This window comes from Haliaeetus albicilla, chromosome 9 (genome assembly GCF_947461875.1).
Source record: "Haliaeetus albicilla chromosome 9, bHalAlb1.1, whole genome shotgun sequence".
Classification (NCBI taxonomy): Eukaryota; Metazoa; Chordata; class Aves; order Accipitriformes; family Accipitridae; genus Haliaeetus; species Haliaeetus albicilla.
The window spans coordinates 44307186-44329475 of record NC_091491.1 but is presented as its reverse complement, the minus strand read 5'-3'; the positions used below and the strand labels follow the sequence as shown (position 1 = coordinate 44329475).

Sequence of the window (22290 nt, the reverse complement as noted above, 5' to 3'; positions counted from 1 at the left end):
GGACTGTGTATATGTATGTTGGGTGGGTAGGGGAGAGCTTGCCAAGCTCCCTGCTCATGAAAGAGAAAAACTGAACTACAAATATGTTGTCCAGAAAAATATTAAAGCTGAAAAGTTGATAATAACAATGATTAACCAGAGTGACAAGCTAACAAACAACTGTTCTACCACAGAGCAGTGCCAAAGAAAATCTATGAAGGAAAAGTCATGCATCTGCAGAGAAGAAAGGCCATTATTTAAGGGTGTATTTGTTGACAATTTGTAGGTGGATTCACAGCAAGAATTCTGAAACTTTTAATTAAAAATGCCAGATGCCTAGCAGGGATGATATTCTAGTGTTTTCTGTTTCCATAACAGGTAATGATGTATTGACAGCCTAAATTTCTGAGTAATTAATTTTACATAATTGTTCTCACTATACTGCCAAAGACAGCTTATTTGAGACTAGTAAATTCTATTACTTTCAAAGATTTGTAATCACTCCACTGCTTTCCACAGCCATTGTAGAAGTACTGTATTTAAGACAAAAGATGTGTACGTGGAAACTGAGGAAAGGTCTCCAAACAACACTGAAAAATCTGTACAATTCCATGGAATTGTTTTTAAACAGAGACAGAGATAAATCTCTTTATGAAACATGTTTAATTAAATGATCACAAGAAACATGAGGCTTTTCTCATTCTTCATGTCATGCATTATTCCTTTCAGCTCATTACAGAAGCACAAACATACCTCTCCTCCCTTAAGTCTATGATTCCTCTAGTAACTTTCCAAAACACAAAGCACTAGTGGAGATTTCTGAACCTCCAACTACTTAAAAAATGCAGTTGCACATAAAATCAAAGTACATTGCAAAAAACATAGTGTTGTTCATGAAAGGAGTTTCATATCTCTAACCCTCTGCAAAATAAATATTATTCCTCTCACACTGAACTGCACAGAAAATAGGCAAAAATTTCCTTACGGCTTTTTATTTCTCTTACAAACTGACTCAAAAAATGCCCAGCCAAATAAACACACTGAAAAGAGCAGATAATTTCTTATATCTACTGCTGCTGGCTTGTTCCATCTGGCAAAAACAACCAACCAAAACTGCACCTATATTACCTAAATTTAGGTTAATACAGATACACAGGCTGCGTTTCAAGGACACTCCTCCCAGAACAGCTTAAGTTCCAAGGTGAGGTTTATCTAACATGGAGTAAGCCACTCAACTACCAAGGTCAGCATGTTTTTCTGAGTGCTGATAGCCCTGGTCACAACGTGCAAACTCTTTATTGCATATACAGTATAACTGCTCTGAGCATGCTTAGCAAGTCCAGTTCTAACCTCTAGATGTTTCATGTTACACTAGAAGAAGAACTTTCTGATAATGCAATGTCTGTGCCACTTCAATAAACAGCTATGACTGTACTTGGGACAACTAATTGTAGCTAACAGGAGCGAAGTGACAACAGAACAGGTTTTGTTGTGGGCTAAATGCCCAAGCAAGTGCCATGGGCAAGCTTGTACAGGCCAAGCTGAAACCTGTGCTACTTCAATGTCACTGTTACTGGCCTTGTAACCTCAGATTCCCTATACTTGCTGCAACCATACCTTCTTTTTACAGAATAGACACAGGCACTGCCTTCCTCCAAAATATACCATATTGTAAGGGGAAAAAAATGAAACACCAGTAACTTCTGTAACTTCCTCTCCATTTCCACAGTAATTTAATTTCCAAAAGTAGCTCAGAATAGACTATTCACAAAGTAAGAACAAGGGCTCAGAGACTACATTACTGCTATGCATCAGACTGTAGTGTTTCCTATGGTCAGGAAGATGAACCATCAGCCATTTGAGAAGGATTTTTGTTAAACTTGAAAGTTTTTCACTGAACTGCCTTCCACAAATAGGAAAGCATTATTGCAAAATGTCCATTCTTCCCAGGGTGCTGGCCTTACTGCTCCTGCACAAAATACTGTGAATTTCACATGTATTTGCAGACCTTAATGCTGGCTGTTTTCTGTCCTGCAGCTGACCTATGCAATCAGGGAATTCAGAGAGTGATCTCTTTGGAAAACATGGTGCCAACTACTGCTTGGTCCAACAAGTAGAGATTCATACCCAGGTTTATTAATCACGTCCCCAGATACAGTAATTGGCCCTCCTAACCACTAACTGCAACAGGGCCAACAATCCATTCCAGGAAAGTTTAATCTACTACATGATTTAGACAGGCCTTGCAAAGCAAGACAATTTGTGAGCTGAAAAGCCTCCAGCACCCTAAAGAAAGACTCACACTGGCACTTAAAAAACCTCAGTTCCTGTCTCTTATTTGTTGCAAGAAACACTACATTTATCGTAAGGTTACTTGATTTACTCTCACTTGGGGAATGGCATGGCACCTCCTGTGTCTTTATTTCAACATATTCCATGTTGCCTCTAATATTAACTCAGTGTGTACTTTATAATACGGAACAACAGACTCCTGCATACTAGAGTCAAAGTTAGGCTGGGGAAGCAGAGTACTGGCTCTACCATACATTAAGTATGCTCCTCCTCTGCTGCTGCCTCATGCAGGTGATTTGTTCAGAAGTTACATTACAATTTTAGTACTGCTACAGATGTTAAGACTCCTTTGGTTCTTTGCTTCTTTGATATTAATACAGCAATGTTCAATAGTAATGGATCAATTACACAATCACAAAAGCTCTGTGATAGCCTGTTATGTCCTGTTCTCTATGGTAAGCATGACTACAAGGTTCTTAAGAATATTCAGGAATCTCCTACTTTAGGTTAAAAAGTCTGGCAAAAAATACCAGAGACCTCTCGCAGCCCTGTGGATGGCAATATTACAGTTGCAAGCGACAAGCATAGCCTTAGCTATTCAAATTAGCTCTCAGCTCTCAAATGCAGGAGTGCCTCCTGTTGGCCAGCAGAGACAGCAGTTAGCTTGAAAAGGACAAAACACCCATAATGATCTGCTTGCCACTACAGCATATGCTATTTTAAAAACCCAAAGGGGATTTTCAAAATAAATAACAAAACAAAATAAATTAAAAAAATCCCCACAGTACTCTGACATCACAAAGGCATGTCAAAAAGCTTCATCAGTGGTTATTTGCAAAAATCTTTAAAAGCTTCAAAGCACTGCAGTGAGTTAAATTATTCACTGCATCTGAACACAATTCTGATGTAAACCCCTTTTTAGCTGTATGCCAGACAACTCTAGAAATTCACTGCCACATTTCCTGGAACCCTCCTTGGCAGAACTGAACTGAACTCCATGCTTAGTTGCCAAACAGTCATTTCCAGCTGGGGGAGACGAGTGAGAGCATTTTTGTAGTAAGTTTACATTGCTAGTTGCTGCAATTCCTTTTCTGCCAGTCCTTGTACTTAGGGTGGAAAGTGAGACATCTAGATATTGCCTGTGCCATCAATAAATCCAACTATGGGCCAGTCTGTGCAGTGGGAGGAGCACAGCAGGGCATTTTTCTGTTCAGGCCGTTGGAGGCCAGAAAGGTTCTACTCTGCGAGGACAAAACAGTGATAAATCTTCCTCTGCAACCCCATACATCACTCCTTCTACAGCCTCGTTTGAGCCCTTGTAACTTTCTCTGCACAAATTTATGAATAGGATTGGGGGATCAGAAAGGAACCTCTGAGAAGTGTTGCCTTTTTGTGACTGTTTGTACCCTTCTAAACAAGGTGCAAGATGGCACTTCTGCACACAGAGAAGTGCTGGGACATCTTCCCTGTAGGACCCTTTCAGAGATTTCTTACTGATATCACTTCTAACTACTTCCATATCCAAGAAGCTCTTGAGTAGGAAGCAGACTCTCCCTTTTCCTTTGGAAAGCCGACAAAAACAGACCAGTATGAAAGAAAATTAACTCTTTCCAGAATGACAAAACTGAGTAAGGAAACATTTAAATAGAAGCTGTCATACTGGTTTTCTGAAATGCTGCCCTTCCCACATGTAATCAGTCAGCAGTTCTAGAGGCTTTACCAACTAAATGAAGAGGAGGACAAAGAAGGAAACAAATTCCCTAAGCAGTGAGCTTCCAGAACTGTGTATTCCTCCCGGTTGTGTGTGCTGCTCCACCCGAGCAGCTGCAGCCAGGAATGGCTGTGGAGAGCCAGCAGCTGCTGCCAGGCTGAAAGGAGGTTTGTGACCCACCAAAAGAATTCCTCCCCTCTTACTCAAACTCTGCACCTCCTCGCAGTTGCTAGCAGCAGTGTGCACACTTACTCAGCATTTTTCCCTCAGATAGGTTACACTAGAAAAGCAAAAGCAGCAGTGAAGGGTCAGGACAGAAGTATTGGTACTTGAATGCAGACGACTCCAGAGATTTGTTGCATTCTTCTCAGCTGCCAGGGTTCAGGAGCGCTCAGGTTACTGGCAGGAAGTTCACAAAGTTCTGTTAGGATGGATGGATTTTGCATCTTGCTTTCCTTGGGTGGGAAGTATGTTGTTCCTCAAGAGCTACACCAGTTCTGAAAACTTCTGTAATGCAAAGTGATACTGTCCTGCTTTATATAATGTGGAACTCAAACAAACACCATAGGTGCAGGGTGGTACTAGGCATAGTATGTTGGAAGCCTGATTAAGTACAGCACAGCTGCAGAGTGTTGTGCATGTATTAGTTTCAGAGTAAAACGCAGTCAGCAGAGCAGGGAAACCAGCCCTTATGTTAATGGCACAACTGTTTTGAAGCTTAATTTGCTCTTGTCCTGAAGAACAGAGCCAAAGAGTAAAAATAGGTAACACATTATTAGCACGATAACAATTATGACTAAGCTCATACCAGATATCCCCACTCTCTTCCCACACCCGTCTCTAATATGTTCTGAGCTCTTGATAGTAAAGGAGAAGGTATGCAAAAGGCTTGATTGAGATCACTGCTCAGGGCAGAGACCACCACCTTGAACACAGTTCTGCATATGCAGGTAATGTATCATAATGTAACTCCAAAAATTAAGGGTAGTGGAATGTGGGCACAAGATGTTGGTGTCTGTACACTTTCTAGACTCGGGTCTGAACCATGAAAGTCAAATTCAGCCCTGACACGAGCAGGTAAAAAAATTCAGAAACTTTAGTGGAATCATATCTGCCTTTCACCTCTGTTCAGCAAGAGCACTGATCGCTTGCTTAACTTCGAGCATGTACATATATTCACCAAAGACAATAGGAATAATCACATGCAAAGATAGCCAAGCGTTGTTGCAGGAACTACGAAAGCATGTAATTGTAATGCTTTTTTTTTTTTTAAAGCAGCTAGATGGTGCTGTACAGTTTCAAAATGTATTAATGAATTTTTGTTACTTACTTTTGTTAAAGCAATTTTTTTTTAAGTTCTTATACGTATATTTAGATGGAGGTAAAAGTAAAAATATAAATGAAGCAAATATATGGTTGTAAAATGTTTTTACAAATATCCACAGTAACGTTTTTGCGATTCTACTTGTCAGACATCCCTTTTCATTTTGTTATCAATCTCTCTTTTACAAAAGCCTACTATATGATAGTATGTACATTCATCCTACATTTGGTCTTTTTATCTGCACAAGATGAAGTTACTAAGGTTCCACTGGTGTAACTGGAGAGAAATTTGACTTACATATAGTATGTACATGGAAAGAAAAGTACAATCGTATTCTTGTTGTTAGGAGGCTGTATTATTATAAAGACCCATATAAAACTGCATTTTCTGTATATGAACAAAAAAAAAGCACTTTCAATACAATTCTAATAATATTTAATGTGGTGAATGATTGTAATAATGTCTATTATTACTTTTTGAAAAGTGATGTTTTGGTAAAATCCAATTAAAAATCATTTGTTCTGAAATATAAGCATGGAAAAAGAGTACCTCACATTCTCAATCATTACAAACATTAAAGACCTTTTCTTCCATTAATTTTACTGAGATGGTATGTTTAAAAAAAAACCCAAAACAACCTATTTAGCAAAAACAACATTCAAAGGCTGCAGAGAGAAAACCAAAAAGCCGGCCATTATCTGTGGTTTTCATGACTGCTGCCTCTAAAACATGACAAATCCTTTGTGAGCACATCTCCCTTCTGGTAAATCTGCTCTGATCATCCAGCTCTCTATTTTAGACCTAAAGGTTTTAAAGATGTATGTGTCCCTTTCTTTGCTGTCCACAAAGTCTTCCAGAGGTCATTGAGATGCTCCAGTCTGTTTTAATCACTAATGTGTTTTCTCTCAGTCATTCTCCTCCAGACTTGGAAGAAAAAGTGCATCACTCCTCACCTACTTGCAGCTAGTCAACCTGTGACATATACTCTGCTACTCCTCCTCAGAGGGCATCTAAGTGTGAGGATTTTTCTTAGGCTTCTTTTTGCATTTTACACCAGTCACTAACATTTCAAAACATTACAGCAACTTATGGTTCTCTAATAAATCATCACAAAAGTTCAGCCAATTGGCATTATCAGCCCAGTAACAAACATGCTTCTACCTGCTGCAAAGAAATGTCACACTGTATTTCCAAATACAGTACAAACGAACGTTACCCTAGAATAACCACAGATTGTGGGACAATCCCAAAGGCAAAAGGACTGAAGGCGTGAAATAATAATTCCACAAAATTATTATTTCCACAGAGTATGGAAGTAAGGTTGGGTAACCTGGGAGGAATACAGAGACATTGTCTGAGGACACAGAGATGAGTTTAGGAAAGCTAAAGCCCAGCTGGAATTGAATCTGGCCAGGGGAGTCAGACAACAAGAAGGGCTTCTGTAAGTACCTAGGTGACAATAGGAAGGCTAGGGAAAATGTGGGCCCGCCGCTTTTCCTATGAGGAGAGGCTGAGAGAGCTGGGGCTGTTCAGCCTGGGGAAGAAAAGGCTCAGGGGGATCTCATCAATGGATATAAACACCTGCCAGGAGGGTGCAAAGAACACAGAGCCAGGCTCTTCCCAGTGGTGCCCAGCGACAGGACCAGAGGCGATGGGCACACGCTGGCACACAGGAGGTTCCCTCTGAACATCAGGAAACACTTTTTCACTGTGAGGGGGACCGAGCCCTGGCACAGGCTGCCCGGGGAGGTGGTGGACTCTCCATCCTTGGAGGTATTCAAAAGCCACCTGGACATGGTCCTGGGCAACCAGCTCTGGGTGACCCTGCTTGAACAGGGGGGGTTGGACCCGATGACCTCCAGAGATCCCTTCCAGCCTCAACCAGCCTGCGATTCTGTGATTTTGTGAAAGCTACTATTTTTAAAGGTACTTAGAACTGTAACTGCAGCATTTACAAGGCCACCAATAATGGTGTTATTCTCAATAAAATGTACTTCGTTCACACTGTTCCTGAGAGAAATATGTTATTTATTTTCTCTAAGGAAGCTGATTAATATGCCATGCAAAACACATCACCACCAGTGGAGTTGTCCATAACAGAAGAAACACAACTGTTAAAACTTTTTACTTCCTTAAGGCAGTGTAAAGGAAGTTATATACCTATTTTGTACAACATGAGTCATTATATAGAGCTGAAACTTAAGAAATAGAACAATAAACAAAACATCCACAAAGAACCATCTCTGGAAAGTCTTCAAATCAGAGGTATTCATGTAAGATGTGAATGTGATTTTATTTTAATTCAAAAGCAAAGGGCGCAAATTATAGAGTTAAGGTCAGAGTCAAGAACAACTCCCTATGTTCTGCCTTTATCTTCAGTGAAGCAAGAACATGGTCTACTACACAAACCCAAGTTAAACTGAGAATTAATCAGTGATAGTTGCTCTAGATTTATAAACAGATGCAGAATAGAATTTGGTCCTTAAACTACTATTATAGCTGGTAAGAAAGACACCAGCTCTGTAACTCCTGATGGATGGCCATTTTGTGTTCTGTTCAATGCTAGTTTAGAGAAAAAAAAAAAAAGTTCTATTTATATTAGCTTTTTGGTTACCCTTACCTAAATTAATGGTTAATCTTGACAAAAGTAACAGAGCCATTAATAGTACCTGGTAAAAATTTGGATGCATTGAACTATAGGCTCTTGAACAAAATAAGAGTATCCTTGGCATTACCTGTCGCAGTAACTCCTCCTGACGCATCCTAATTCGCTCCCTCTCCATCTGGATTCTCTGGAGCCTCAACTTCTGCTGCTGCTGTTGTTGTGTGGTCAGTGCACTGGGCAAGTTCAACAGCCCTGGCTGTGGAGTCTGGGGAGGACGACTCTGCTGCGACATGGCTGTGCTGGGTGTTATTTGGTGCTGGTGATTCATGACTGTGGGCAAGAAAATAAACCATGGCTGGTTAAGTAGAATTGTACTTTAAGATAACAGAGGGCATGGGACACATTGCTCATTTACAGTAGAGAGTTATTAGAATTACTGTATTTCAAATGACTAAGTACTCCATCTGGCAAGATCTGGTACTAGTAATTGCTTAATAAATGATTTTTAATATTTCATATGTATATAAAACACGAATACTTATAGCAAGTATTTATATTCATCCTGGTATGTTCAAATGTTTACCTAATGATATGTAGTAAATGACATGCAAGTTTTTTTAACTGAAAATTCCTCTACAAACGTGTGCCTGTAATATGCAGTAAGCTAGTAAAAATGTTTTCAATCTTAACATTTTCTTTATTGACAGATTTAAGTTAATTATTGTAAGAATAATTACCAGCATAAATAATGAGCACTGTGTGTGTTTTCCACCACTATGAAGGAGATACACACTTTTTTCAATGACACGCAGATGAGAGATGTTCCAGTTCCAGTTAAGAAGCAAACCTTGTAGGAGGTCCTGTTCCCTGGCAGGCTGTAGCCTTCCTGTATTATCATGTATGAGTCACAGTCTCTGTGTACTCATCTATAAATGAGGGTTAATATTATATCTTGCAGAAGTGTTTTAAGCACTCCTTCCCTCACAGGCACTCACACTTTACAGGAATCAAAAGCAGCTTGAGAACTGTAACTGAAGAAAAAAAGTGCATCTGATAAGATCCAGCAACAAGCTGGACTGCCAGAAGTTACAAAAACAGCACAATAAAAAGACACCAGAAACTAATAGAAGCTACATCTTTCTATAATATCCTTAACATACTTTCACTTACTTTTTCAAAGCAGGTGAAATGCAAGGAAAAGATAATTGAATTGAATCTGTACCACACTGATAAATAAAAAAGCAAAGTAGTGAGAATCACTGCTAACTCTTCTTCATAGATGTCTTTGTCACTTTTGAACAAACACTGCCTTTTTTTCAAAATGGCCTCAGCCATTCCATGTTTCAGGATGCAGTCAGTGTAAGTTAGCTATCTGAGTTCACAGTGTGAGAATTACTATCAATAGCAAAACAGTGTAACTGCAAGATACTAATACATTATACCAGTTTCATTATCAAACTCAGCAAAAATCTTTATCAAACTTGTACTGAAATAACTGCCTAAATTCACTGCTGCTTTAAACAGTTACATCAGACAAGAATCAAGTTTAATGAGTTCTTAAATGCAAGGCTGTATAAAATCAATCCAAAAAAGATGCCAAGTTCAGGCCTGGCATAACTCCTCTCAGGAGGTACATAAATCAGGTAAGGCTGAATTTACAATTCATGGTTTCATTTGCAAATGAAAAGGTCTAATAAATTAGAGATTAAGGTGTCTGATTTTAGACCTGATTTAAGACAACAGAGGGATTTGTAACTCTCTCCTGTGTTCTGGATATGCAAGCACCATATTGTACAGTTAATATCTTACAAAGAAAACCAAAATAGTCTTTTGCACATTTGATTAACAACTGAAACTTTATCTGTTAGGGTATTCAGATTTGGAAATGACCCATTAATTTACCACCTTTGGTAGGATATTCAAAAGGTTCATCTGGGTAATAACACCATAGATGGCAGGTGAGAAATGGGGTAAGCAAACCTGATTTATACCTATGTAAACCAGCTAAACCCTTTCACTTGCAGACAGAAGGCTGCTGCTCAGACAGTTAATGTTGCTTAGACTGTTAATACTACTTAACATAATCTTTTCTGGTCAAATTCAGAAACTATAAATCAGAACAGAATTCTCTGTTGGATGGGCATTTTTATTCAGAGAACAGTTACGAAAGAAATTGCGAGTCTGTAGCTCCACAGTCACTCTGGTAATCATACCACAAAGCTAAAATAATAATTTGGCACCTTTGACAACAGGTATCACTTGGCCATGGAAACAGAACCACCTTTTCTCTCGTTTCCCTCAGTAATAGGCTTAGAAGAAACAGGAGGAAATTGAGGCAGAGAGGGGTAACTGCATAGCCTCTGCTTGTACCTCCTTTTTATTTTTGAGTAAAACTTATCAGTTCCCAGCAATGCAACCCAATACCTTTAGTGAACCACAGAGTGAACAGTTCCTTCTTCTCCTTCCCCACTTTCACATTTCCAGTAAAAAACACATACAGTACCTAAAGCCAGTCTGGATAACAAGTGGTAGCCATGTACTGCTTTAAAAATTGACATTTTCACAAGGATTCCTTCACTAACGGGGCAATAGCATCATTAACAAAGCTCTTACCTTTCAACAAGAACACCCCAGATACTAAAATACTCTCTAGAAGAGATACAGTATTTTTCTGTCCAAAGGACTAAGATTTGTATCTTCCTTTTTATCTTTCACTCATTGTTCTTACCGTATGAGAACTGAAATCTCAACTCAGTTCTATGCTTCTCAGACCTGAACATACTTACGCTGTGTACACGTCTGACCTTAAAGGATACAGTACAGCAAGCACTGTTAGAAGTGTGCATTGAAAGAAATGGGTTGATGATTTTCCAGCCTGGATCAAATGTATGATACACATACAATGCAAAGTGCTGAACTTAACTCACTCTGCCAGTTCTAAGTTAAAATTTTTTTGAAAGGTTGACTTTATGCTAGCCAGCTTTCTGCCAAATCAGGTACTGTCTTGTCTTTCTGCAGCTGGAGTAACGCAGGTACGCAGGCATTAGGCCAGCATAAACTTTGCCCTGCTTTGTTTGACAGAAATATTTACTTATGCTCACATTGGATCTGAACCAAATTTTTCCTTCTGGGTGATATACCATCACACAGGTCCAGCATGTAAAGACTACAGAACCATTTGAGAGCGCAGCTGCATGGTATTTTAGCTTCAGTGGCAAATCCAGCTCAAGAAATAATCCAAGTTAAAAGCAGGCCTGTAGTAATATAACCTTTTCACAGATTCAGCTTATGTGTGGTCCACAAACAGCTGTATCCACACAAATGACATCATGCTTCCACATGAAACCAGAGTGTTGCCCTTTTATCACCTCTTCCACACCCATCTGCTTGTTCCTGCCCACATGCTACCCCTTTACTGAGCTGGCAAAAGCGTTTTTGTGGCCACACAGCAAACTAAAATTTGCCCAGGGATAAAAAGAAGGTATTTTCTGACTAGATCAGTTCCCAGCAAAAGTAACCGGGTAGCTATGAAACTGTTTATGTGCAACCAACATAGGAGTCCAGGTGGGAAGAATAAGCTGGCTGCAGGAAAGACAGACCAAAGCCAGCACTGATCAGTAACTTTTCAGTGGTAAAAAATCCGAAAGGTTAGCCAGCTGCAGTGCTGAGAGGAAAGGTAGGAATGAGAGCTGGGTGCAGACATCAAACCACTTTCACAATGGAAAACAGTACGTGGACCCACATTTTAAGATGCAGTGAATCTAGTCTTATTCACGTTAAATAAGTAAGAAATATTATAAGTACAATTATATAAATTATATCAGTGTAAATCTGGCGTTAAATTGCCAGGACCATAAGCACTTAGGCAGGACTTTAACTCTTCTCATATACAAAAGCATGTGCTTAAATTTTTGGCATGTCAATGGTTGAGTGAATAGAACAACCATGGTAAGAATCCAGGCTGGCTCAAGGATTACCACAATATAGTAAGCTCTCTGTAAGAAAATTGCTTTCATGTAAGCAGCACATGCAAATGATAGAACCAGGCGAAGTTAAGTAAAGATTAATAGACTGTACAGTGTGTCTGGCATACACTCAGGGCTAGGGCATGAGTTGTAGTACTATTTGTCATGACTATTTGTTGCCTTTGCTATATAAAATACTCCCTCTTCTTCATCAGCTGATCTGTACCTATGTTGTATCACAGCTGAAATTATACATGCAAGAAGGCAAAGAACAAGACAAGATGAAAATGCTGAGGAATATTTCTCCCCGACCTATGGTCCCCAATAACCCTCCAAGTAATCTCTTCTCGGTGACAGACAGAATGCTTTGGTCCAATGAACTCTGCATCTTGCAGTAAATTACTTTTCTTTCAAGCAATACCACCCATTGTTACATACCATCAAGGAACTACAGGAAGCTCAGTACAATGAGTAAAGTAAGCATTCCCACACCTTGATATTAGGAGTAGAAATTATGTCAAACCGAATCTCCTACAAGTCAAATATGCCGTAAGTATGTGATCATATTTCTAAGAAACAACAAAAATCCATTTTACTTCCAAAAAAAGTTATTTACGTCATCTGGGTTTGATAAAGCTATAGCTATAAGTTTTACAAGTTTCAGTGCAAGAGATTCACAGAAGGCAAGTAAGTAGGTGGGAGCTATCCTCAGCCAATTCCACCACCTGCATTACTTGGCTCTGCTCCTCTTTCAGGCTGTGCCTTTCTCCTCAGAGGTTTGTCAGACTAAATCTCTGGACACAGGTCCACAGAAAAACAGATCTGTTCAAAACTACCACTAATTGGAATGGCTTTTAAAGAACCATTGATTTGGGTCATAGAGACAAACTTACTGAAGGTCATTTGAACCCGCTGACACCGCATTTTTCTTCAGCATACACTGCTTCAAGAAAAAAATGGGATTCAGGTAACTCTCCATTCAGTTTGAATACCAGACACCCTCTTTCACAGCAGCCTGAACTGGACAGACTCAGAAACATTAAGTATAGAGGAATTATGTATCTCTGCTTTCAAACAAGTACAGACAGTTTTGTCAAGGTATCTGGATAAAGTATGTTTATGATAAAGTCTAACTTAACATGGAGCGCTAAATTGATATGGTGATAAAATCCATTTTCTTTTTTTAATGTCAATAAAAACCAGTTTATAAATACACAGGTGCTAAGGCCCAGGTTTTGATCCTACCAACTGCATAACAGCACCATTCCACTTGAATTATTCTTGAGTGGAATCACAATAATGTCCCATAAGCAAATTTAGGACGTATGTGGTCTACTTTTGTGAAGTCAATCTAGTTTTTGAGCATGTGCACGAACACATATAATGCACATTAAGTTAGTCTAACCTAGCTCTAAACAAATATTAACTGGAAATGAAAATAGTATAAAACACAAAGACTGTTAAGTGATTCTTTTTTAATATCTATTTTAGAAAGCAAAATGAAACCAAAACCTGGGGCATTCTGCAGCACTTCCCACAACAACTGCTGCATTCAGCTGCTCTAAAAATATATCCTAAGGGTCAAAATGTTACATGTACAGTAATGAAACAGCTGACTCTGGGAACTAGCTGAAGAGTAATTAAATCATGGCAGATTTGCAAGTACTGTTTTGCATTGGTTCCACTGAAAGGCACTGTGTTAAGTTTTAGGGCTTTCCCATACCAGCAGTTCACACGTGATGGCATGTGGAACGTGTCCTCTGCAAAACAGCCTGTCCAAATGGTCCTCCAGACTTTTGAAAAGCACTGCCCCTCACCTTCCTGGTGCCTTTCACCACCTGAAGCTTGGGTCATATGAAATGCAGCATATCATCTCCAGTTTGAAACAGCCCCACAGGATAAACCACGAGGCCAAAGATGTTGTGCACAGAAGATGAAGTGCTTGCTTTTTCCCCTCAGTCAATAGCCACCTTGCAGCCACTGCCACTTTCCTCAGCACAGTTTTGGCCCATATTAGGTGATTTGGGCACTAAAAAACTCCATACAGTTTGTGCACTAGCAAATACCCATAGGCAGCAGATAAATCCTTTATATGTGTCATGTTTCCCTGTGTCATGGTTAAACCCCAGCCAGCAACTAAGCACCATGCAGCCACTTGCTCGCTGCCCCCGACTCAGTGGGATGGGGGAAAGAATCAGGAAAAAGAGTAAATCTCATGGGTTGAAGTACAGTTTAATAGGACAGAAAGGAAGAAAATAATAATAACAATAATAATAATGATAATAATAAAAGAATTGGAATATACAAAACAAGTGATGTGCAATGCAATTGCTCACCACTCACCAACCGATGCCCAGTTAGTTCCTGAGCAGCGATTCCCCCCAGGCCAACTTCCCCCAGTTTATATACTGGGCATGATGTCACATGGTACGGAATATCCCTTTGGCCAGTTTGGGTCAGCTGTCCTGGCTGTGTCCCCTTCCAACTTCTTGTGCTCCTCCAGCCTTCTTGCTGGCTGGGCATGAGAAGCTGAAAAATCCTTGACTTAGTACAAACTACTTAGCCACAACTGAAAACATCAGTGTGTATCAACATTCTTCTTATCCTAAATCCAAAACATAACACCATAGTAGCTACTAGAAAAGAAAATTAACTCTATCCCAGCTGAAACCAGGACACTCTGCTTGCTCAGTTCCCTGCCATCCTCCTCTCTGTGCAGGAAACCAGCTGCCTCACTGGCCTCACATTGATAGAAATTCTTGAGCTTCAGGTTGTGTGTGAACATGCACACATGCTTGTGGCCTGTGACTGGGGCACTGCAGTAAGCAATACATTTTCCAGGACAAGAGTGGGGTGCAGAATGTACTCCTAAGGAGGCAGAATACAAGAAAAAAGTTCAAAGAGCTATGGCCTGCAGAAGAGCACTGCTGCTACAGCTGTGCTAGACAATACTCTGCAAACACAGAATTAGCAATATAAAAATCTCACTTTGTATACGGAACTGACCACAGAAGATGAAGATGAGAAATCCGTGGAAAGATTTTATTATCTCACTGGGAAAAGCATAAAAAAATGAATGGGACAGTATTACTGGGAATAATCCCCTAAAGTAATACAGGTGTAGTAGATACACTACAGAGACAGTAACCTATGGGTAATCTTACATATATGAAGAGTCCCTGATTCAAGACAGAAAACATTCAGAGAAAGCATGACTGTGGCTCTCAAGAAAACAATATAACTGATAGCAAAATGTCTTCAAGTACCAGGGAAAATCTAACTGAAACACCCAGGAAAATGAAGAAAACAGTAACAGCCAGTAGTGCTGAACAAGCATACCAGCTCCAGCTGAAGGAGCTGTGAATTAAGAAAAAGGCCAACTGAGAACATAGCCTGGTAACCACAGGAAGATAGTGGTGAAAATTTCCAGTATGTACACAACAGTCAAAAGACTGTGAGGAACAGAACCACTTTAAAATTTCTGGTACCAGAGATACCCTTGGGCATCTCAGAGTTCTGTGTAAATGTAGCAATTGTCAGTATCAGTCACTTTCAGTGAAGAAGTCAGCAATTGCACAAGCAAGTCCAGTACTTCTCATATTAAGCTATCCAAAGACACTGTATGGGCTGCTGATTTACCCAAGACAAAAGTTCTTCCTCTTTATGATGTTAAGAATAGCATCCAACATTGATATCCTCCAGATAAGCCAGGAGTGAAACGCAGTAAATTTTCAAAGTATTAACTATATGGTTTGTTCAGAGTGCAAATTAGTTTTACTATTTACACAGATCAGTATCAGCTGCATTGAACAGGCATGGATTACTCCTGTGCTATACCTAGGGCCAGTTTGGGTCTCAAAGCAGCTTTATTACCTGTAGGTGGTGCAAAGCCCACACCAATAAATCCTTCTGGACCTTGTGGAAAGCATGCAGGATATCTAAACCATCTTTGCTACATGCTTCCAGAATCAGGTGTTGTGGAGAGTATAGCACAGGGATGCCAGCGTGTCATCCAGAATAACTTCTCCAGAGGCATGTAGATGTCATCTGATCCCCAGGTTAAGTCTGCTGGAACCCACAGACTGCAGTGCAGAGGGACCAACTTCATTTTGTGGAAGTGTATTAGCTCCAGCTTTGAAAGGATCATTATCAGATCTGGGCTAGATCTTCATACACTTCCAGATTTGGGATTCTTTGCATAATGCTCTCAAGATAAAGAAAGATGACTATACTACCAGAATGCAGACAACCTTATACTGAAAACTGCAGCTTCCTACATCAATAGCCATTATCTCTGAGAAATTCTGACCTGAGAAAATCAGAAGACCTAAAGAAATGTCCAGGTCAAAGAACATAAAGTCTACCAATGATGAATGATCTTTCCATGTTCCCTGCAAACCTAGTGGCAGTGGAATACTTGAGACAAATGATGCACAGAAAGGAAATGCGGTGATGTTACACACAAAGCCAGAGGCACAGAGACAGGCACTGGCAGTCCTATTGTGAAACCCACAGCACTTGTAATCCTCCTAAACGAACTATTGGCCCAGAAATCCTGCAGTTTAGTAGAGCAGTTAAAGCTACTGAATGATGCTTCAGAAAACCTAATGCAGTAGTGCTGCACAAACTGCAACTAAAAGCATTTGCCATTAGAGTTCTGACAGATGGGGAAAAGGGACTTCTTGGTGAAGTGAACGATTCCACTAGGAAGATAGCTGGCTACAAGGCTTTGAGATGTTTGGCAGAAATCTGCATGTGCTGTACAGTGTATGAGAGTACACAAAGCAAATCCAACAATTTCGAGCTTACTGGGCATAGGTGGTTCAACATAGTGCGAACATGCAGTAAGTCCATCCAGTTTTTTAAAACTGCAGTTGTCCTGCTGTGGCGGATTGGGCCCCCCAGCAGCCAGCAACTAAGCCTTCACGCAGGCAGTCACTCAGTTCCTGCCCCTGCCAGCAGGATGGGGGGGGGGAGAGAATTGGAAGAGCAAAAGCAAGAAAAACTTGTCGGTTGAGATAAAGACAGTTTAAGAAGTCAGGCAAAGCTGCACACACAAGCAAAGTGAAATAAAGAATTTATTCACGACTTCCCATCAGCAGGCAGATGTTTAGCCGCTTTCTGGAAATAAGGTACTCAGCACATGTAAGGGTTACTTGGGATGCTGTAACCATGAATGTCTCCCCTTCCTCCTCCTTTCCTTGACCTTCTATAGCTGAGCATGGCATCATATGGTATAGAATATCCCCTTAGGCAATTCAGATCAGCCGTCTTGGCAGCATCACCTCCCAATTTCTTGCGAACCCCCAGCCTACTTGCAGTGTGGAGGGGAAACAGTGGGAAAAAAACAGAAAGCCGCAACACTGCAAGCTCTGCTCAGGCGTAGCAGTAAGGCTGGTGTGTTGTCAACACTCTTTTAGTCACAAATCCAATCACAGCACCACAGGGGCTGCTATGAAATTAAGTCCATCCCAGCCAAGCCCAGTACAAATGCAGGGTGAGTGCATAGCACTTGCATAGTAAACTAAATGCTTCTGTAAAATACTTCCTGTTCAGATGCAGTACTGATCCGATGTACTCTTTAGTACCTTTCAGTCAGGATGCTGGAAACTAGTAATTCAAAAGGAATATTAAAAAAATCCTTAAGCTCTACCTGAATTCAAGTCTGGGTAAAAAAAGGAAACCATATCTGGACTTAAATAGACATACTGTAGCTCCGCTGAGCTGGCTTCACTGCTGGAGAGGAGATTGCAGGTGTTTCCTAATGTCTCAAACTTTCTGACTGCACGGGGAGACTATGGCAAGGTACCTCTGGGAATAAACCAAAATACACTAGCGAGTGATTTGTGTTTTGCTACATATGAAAAATAACTTCATCCCATACCAATCTTATTATAGATAGCATCTTTACACATTGCAAAGGCAAAGTATCTGCTCATATCAGTCCTGTGTGTGCTTTCCACATTTCATGACAGAAAATAAAATTATTTCCTTTCACTGTCTCAAAAAATATTGAAGTTTCCAATGTATGTAGTCCTGGAATGATACAATTAATATGACTGGACCTTCCACAAAAGAAGTTAAAACCAAGGTTCAGATTTGCTGGAAACCTTTCTTTGTGACCTGTTTTTTATTGAAAGTCATTACATATTTTTACCTATTCTATGCTTGCAAAAATGACACTGAAGTTTACAAGTCTGTACAAATTAAAACACCACCCTACATAGGGCAATTCCAAAAGTCTCAATAGAGTATCCAATTCTTGCTATTATCAACCTCTAGTTTATATATTGATAATGAAGTCTGCTTTTACAGGTAATTACCTGCATCTTCCTAGACATTTTCTTTACAGAATCAACACCATTAAAATCTGTAGTCACATGTGTCTCCCATATAATTGTGCCAACACTTATGATCACTTAAAATTATTTCCCTCTTCTTTCTCTATCCCACTCCCCCTCTGTATTTTCTATGCACAACATTATATGTAACATCAGGTAGGTTTTATCCTGCAATGCTATCTACTTGGGCAAAAACCATCATCCAGGCAGAACTCCAGTCTCCTCAAAAGAAGTGTGGAAAAGTATGATATAGTTATTACAGGACCAAGACTTCTCACTGCTTTTGCATTTTCCACTGCGTGAGTTCTTCAAACAACAAGGAAAAAAAAATTGGAATAAACAGTAAATTGCTTTTCTTAACGGTAGAGCTACAATGGGAATGCATGGGGAAAACAAAAAAAATATAGCACCTGGAATATTTGAAGCATGTTTGATATGTCTGATTTTGTCTAGATTTCAATTAATAGTGAATCTTTAAATACACTAGTTGGAATGAAAAGAACCCAACAATCAAAAAATTACCCCTGTGCTATATACATAAGCTTAGTTTGAGATAAGTTTTCTACCTAACTGCTTTTCCTGGAACTAGTCAACTGAACCAGAGCTGAACTCCTGTACTGAACAGTTCAGTAACACTGTTTTTTAATATAGCTGGTAACTCTGTCACTAAAGATTTGAATGAGCCCAGTGAAGTCAAAGGAAATTCTTGTGTCAACTCCAGCAAGCAACTTAACAATACAATGACATTCTACAAATCTCTGTTCCTTATGATATAATCGTATGGCACCTTTGTTGGCCTATTTATGCAGTTTTATTAACGCCTGCTATTATTTATATTTGAATTCTGAATTTGGATTTGAATGCTATGAGGAACATAATGAAGTTTGGGTTAAAAAAGAAAAACCTGCAGTTCATGCTCCAACTTGACTACCCAATATGAATACTGATTTCAGTACAATGATACTCATCTAATAAATCAGTGACACTTTAACAACTCTTTTCAGCCTGTGGTCTGGGGAGCCTTAGGACCTCTGGACTGTTTTTGAGAGGTCAAAGGTAACTAAGGAAAATCAACTCGTCTTCAGTAAGCTTAAATTCACTAGGCAGGGTTTGGCACTCCCAGTGTAACATTTCTAAGGTTCTGCAAACAAAGAAAAAATATAAAAAACTCAAATCTACCACTCTATAGTAAAGGAGATTGGATATAACGTAGCAGGTGAAAAGTATTCACCATTCTAGCAGACAGACTCAGGGTGGCCTTGAATTCACTTCTCTTGGGGAAAAACAAATTTATTTTGCAAAATGAAGTAAGTCTCTTCAATAAGCAGCCATTACACAATTTTCCAGCTCAAATGAAAGCGAGTAAAAATGTGGAGTTAAGTTCCAAACCTGGATGGACTATGTTCCCACAGTTTCATTGCAGTCCATGGAATTATAACTATTTAGTTCACATCTCAAGTTAGACCTATGTAATTTTATTTTTCCAGTTAGATGAAGAATGAAAAAAATCTTTTATTGCTTTCGTTCGCTTTTAAATTAATGATATTCTAGTGAATTAGGTTTTCTGACATTGTAGAAGACCTTTCTGTTGATGACTTTTCTGGATATATACTAAGCAAGGATTATTTTGTGGGCAAGAGACTCCGCAAGTTGCAGAAGACAAAACATGCAAGTGTAAATTGTTTCTGACATATGCGTTGAACTGATTGTACCAACTTTTATTATTTTAGTTTCAGAAGTGCCTGGATGCAACTGTGGATCTTTTTCTCTACTCTGTTTATAGGCAGTCCAGTGCCTAATTCATATGAACTGGCCAGCGTCAGGTGTCACGCAACACAGTCTGATGAAAAACAAATGTCTATAGAGGTTAAAAAAAAAAAAAAAACAAACAAACGAACGAACCCAGCCATATTACAGTTTTGACTTAGTCACGACATTGTGAAGAAAAAAAGACTAGGCTCCCCTCCTTTTCTCTCTCTGCTTCTGCCAACAAAGAACTGCTTGTTTCACTTATTTCCCAGAAACAGCATTAGCCTTCCAACAAGGTCAGCAAAAAACGCTGCTTTTCAGTTCTGGTGCATTTTGTTCCAAAAATCTGTAAAGTATTAAACCAAAAAGTTGTACTATCCCAGCGCACAGAGACTCCTTTATTCAGATTTCTGGGCTGAAAATAGCTATACAGAAATTTCTCAACAGTTTCAACTGTTATGTTAAATTCTGTGATATTCACATTTAACTCATCTTTCCCGTCTTCAATGATTCAAGCTTAAAAAATACCCAAATGAACAACCTGCAGGTGCAGCATCAAAGCTATGATTTAGCAGGAAGTTATTTAAAAGATTAGAGATTTACTCTGTAAGCACTTTTAGCAATAAATCAGTAACAGCAAATAATGGTGGGGGCTGCTTGACTGGAGAGACAGCTTTAATTCTAATGACCAATAACTGATGACCATTATTATTTAAAATATTTATTAAATTATTTTTACTTTTGTTTCATGCAATCTTCAGCTTTTGCATTTCATTCACCTTGAAACTATGAAAATGACACTCCGCTTTTGCCCTGGCACATGTTTGGATTACTAATCTTGAAGGGAAATGCTGACACCAACAGGAACTTCTTTGTGTTAAAATTAAAAATTACTAGATTTTGAAACAATACCAACATCTCTTTTGAACACATCAACCATTAACATTTCAGATTTACTAGATAGTCAGTTGCTGGTTTAAAGGTGTGTGTCCTTTGAGCTATTTGGATTCAATTTACCTGATACTGAAGTTAACTCCTATTAGTCTCTGGAATTATTAGCCAGTGTCCGTAAAACATAAATAAAATTACTCCATTTGAAATCTGCCTGATAAATTACTTCTTAGAGGTTTTAATTGCAAATAACAAAAACCACCCCCCATTCTTCGTTCTTTTCCAGAGCTGTGTCATAAAACTCTCATTCCCACAGAATGTGCAAGTCCTCTACAGTGCTTTCAGCTCTCCTGTAAGCATTATTTCATCAAGCAGAAGCAGGTGCCAAAATTATTCACATTGACCACAACGGAATTGTGTCCACTTCTTTTAGGATATCCAGTAATTAAAAATGACCTGGAACAGGAAGCCTTTCCACTGTGCAGGTGGTGCGAGGGTATGGGCTACACTGAGGGAAAAACACCTTCCTCTCAATGTTACATATTTGTAGCCAAATTTCCAGCCAATGCAAACCAAGCCTTGCAAGACCTAGACCATTTCATGTATGCTAGTTATCACTAAAATATATACCGCCTGTTTTTAAACACTTTGGGATCTGTGTTCTTATCTCCAGAGACTCACTTTAACATGGTAACCAAAACTGCATTTTATCATCCTCAAAACAATAGTAGCTATACCTCTTTTATCATGGCAGGATGTGGAAACTTTGGTTCATGTGTTTATTGCTCTTAGACAGGATTATTGCATTGTTTTATTGGTTGGATTTCCTGGCTGATTAAAAAAAATGAAAGCAGAGGCAAAATGGCATAACTCCCAGTTGTATCCAGACCCAATTAAATTACCATTAGCAATACAGCTGAAAGCTAAACTTTTTAGATTCACGGAAAAAATTCTACAACGCTAACAGTTGTCAGTGTAAGAGGCTCTTCATGTTAAATATGTAATATGTAATATCTTTCCCATTAGAGAACCAGTCTATTTAATAGTTAAAACTATGCTGCTTGTATCACTTGGGTCATGCCTGCTGGTGGATCTTGATACAGGAAGCTTCTAAGGTAAGGAGCTTTCTCTTTTTCAGTAGGGGAAAAAAATAAAAATCAAATAGTTCTTCATCTGGAGTTTGACACCGTAAGTTAATATGGTTGAACTCTCAGGATCAGTACATACACTGACCCTAAACAAATTAACTTTAGGCTTTCTACTGTTTTACGCCTGATCTACTTGATCTATAAAATGGAGATAAGTATTACCAGCTTCTACCAAAGATGTGCCATGATGTTTTATTTTACTTATACTCTATTATTTACACACGATCTGATCAGGTGAAGGTGCAGGTGTCAAGTGCAAACAAAAGTACATGTAGCACCTTTCTC

At 39.2% G+C, this 22290-nt stretch overlaps 1 protein-coding gene across 1 annotated transcript in view; it reads right to left on the bottom strand.

Annotated features, from left to right (window-relative positions):
* The window catches only part of WWTR1 (WW domain containing transcription regulator 1), an 82745-nt gene that overhangs the window by 8494 nt on the left and 51961 nt on the right, over nucleotides 1–22290 (bottom strand). Inside the window, exon 3 of the mRNA XM_069793003.1 lies at nucleotides 8042–8241. Coding sequence (XP_069649104.1) covers nucleotides 8042–8241 — 200 coding nt within the window. The remainder of the gene's footprint in view (nucleotides 1–8041; nucleotides 8242–22290) is intronic.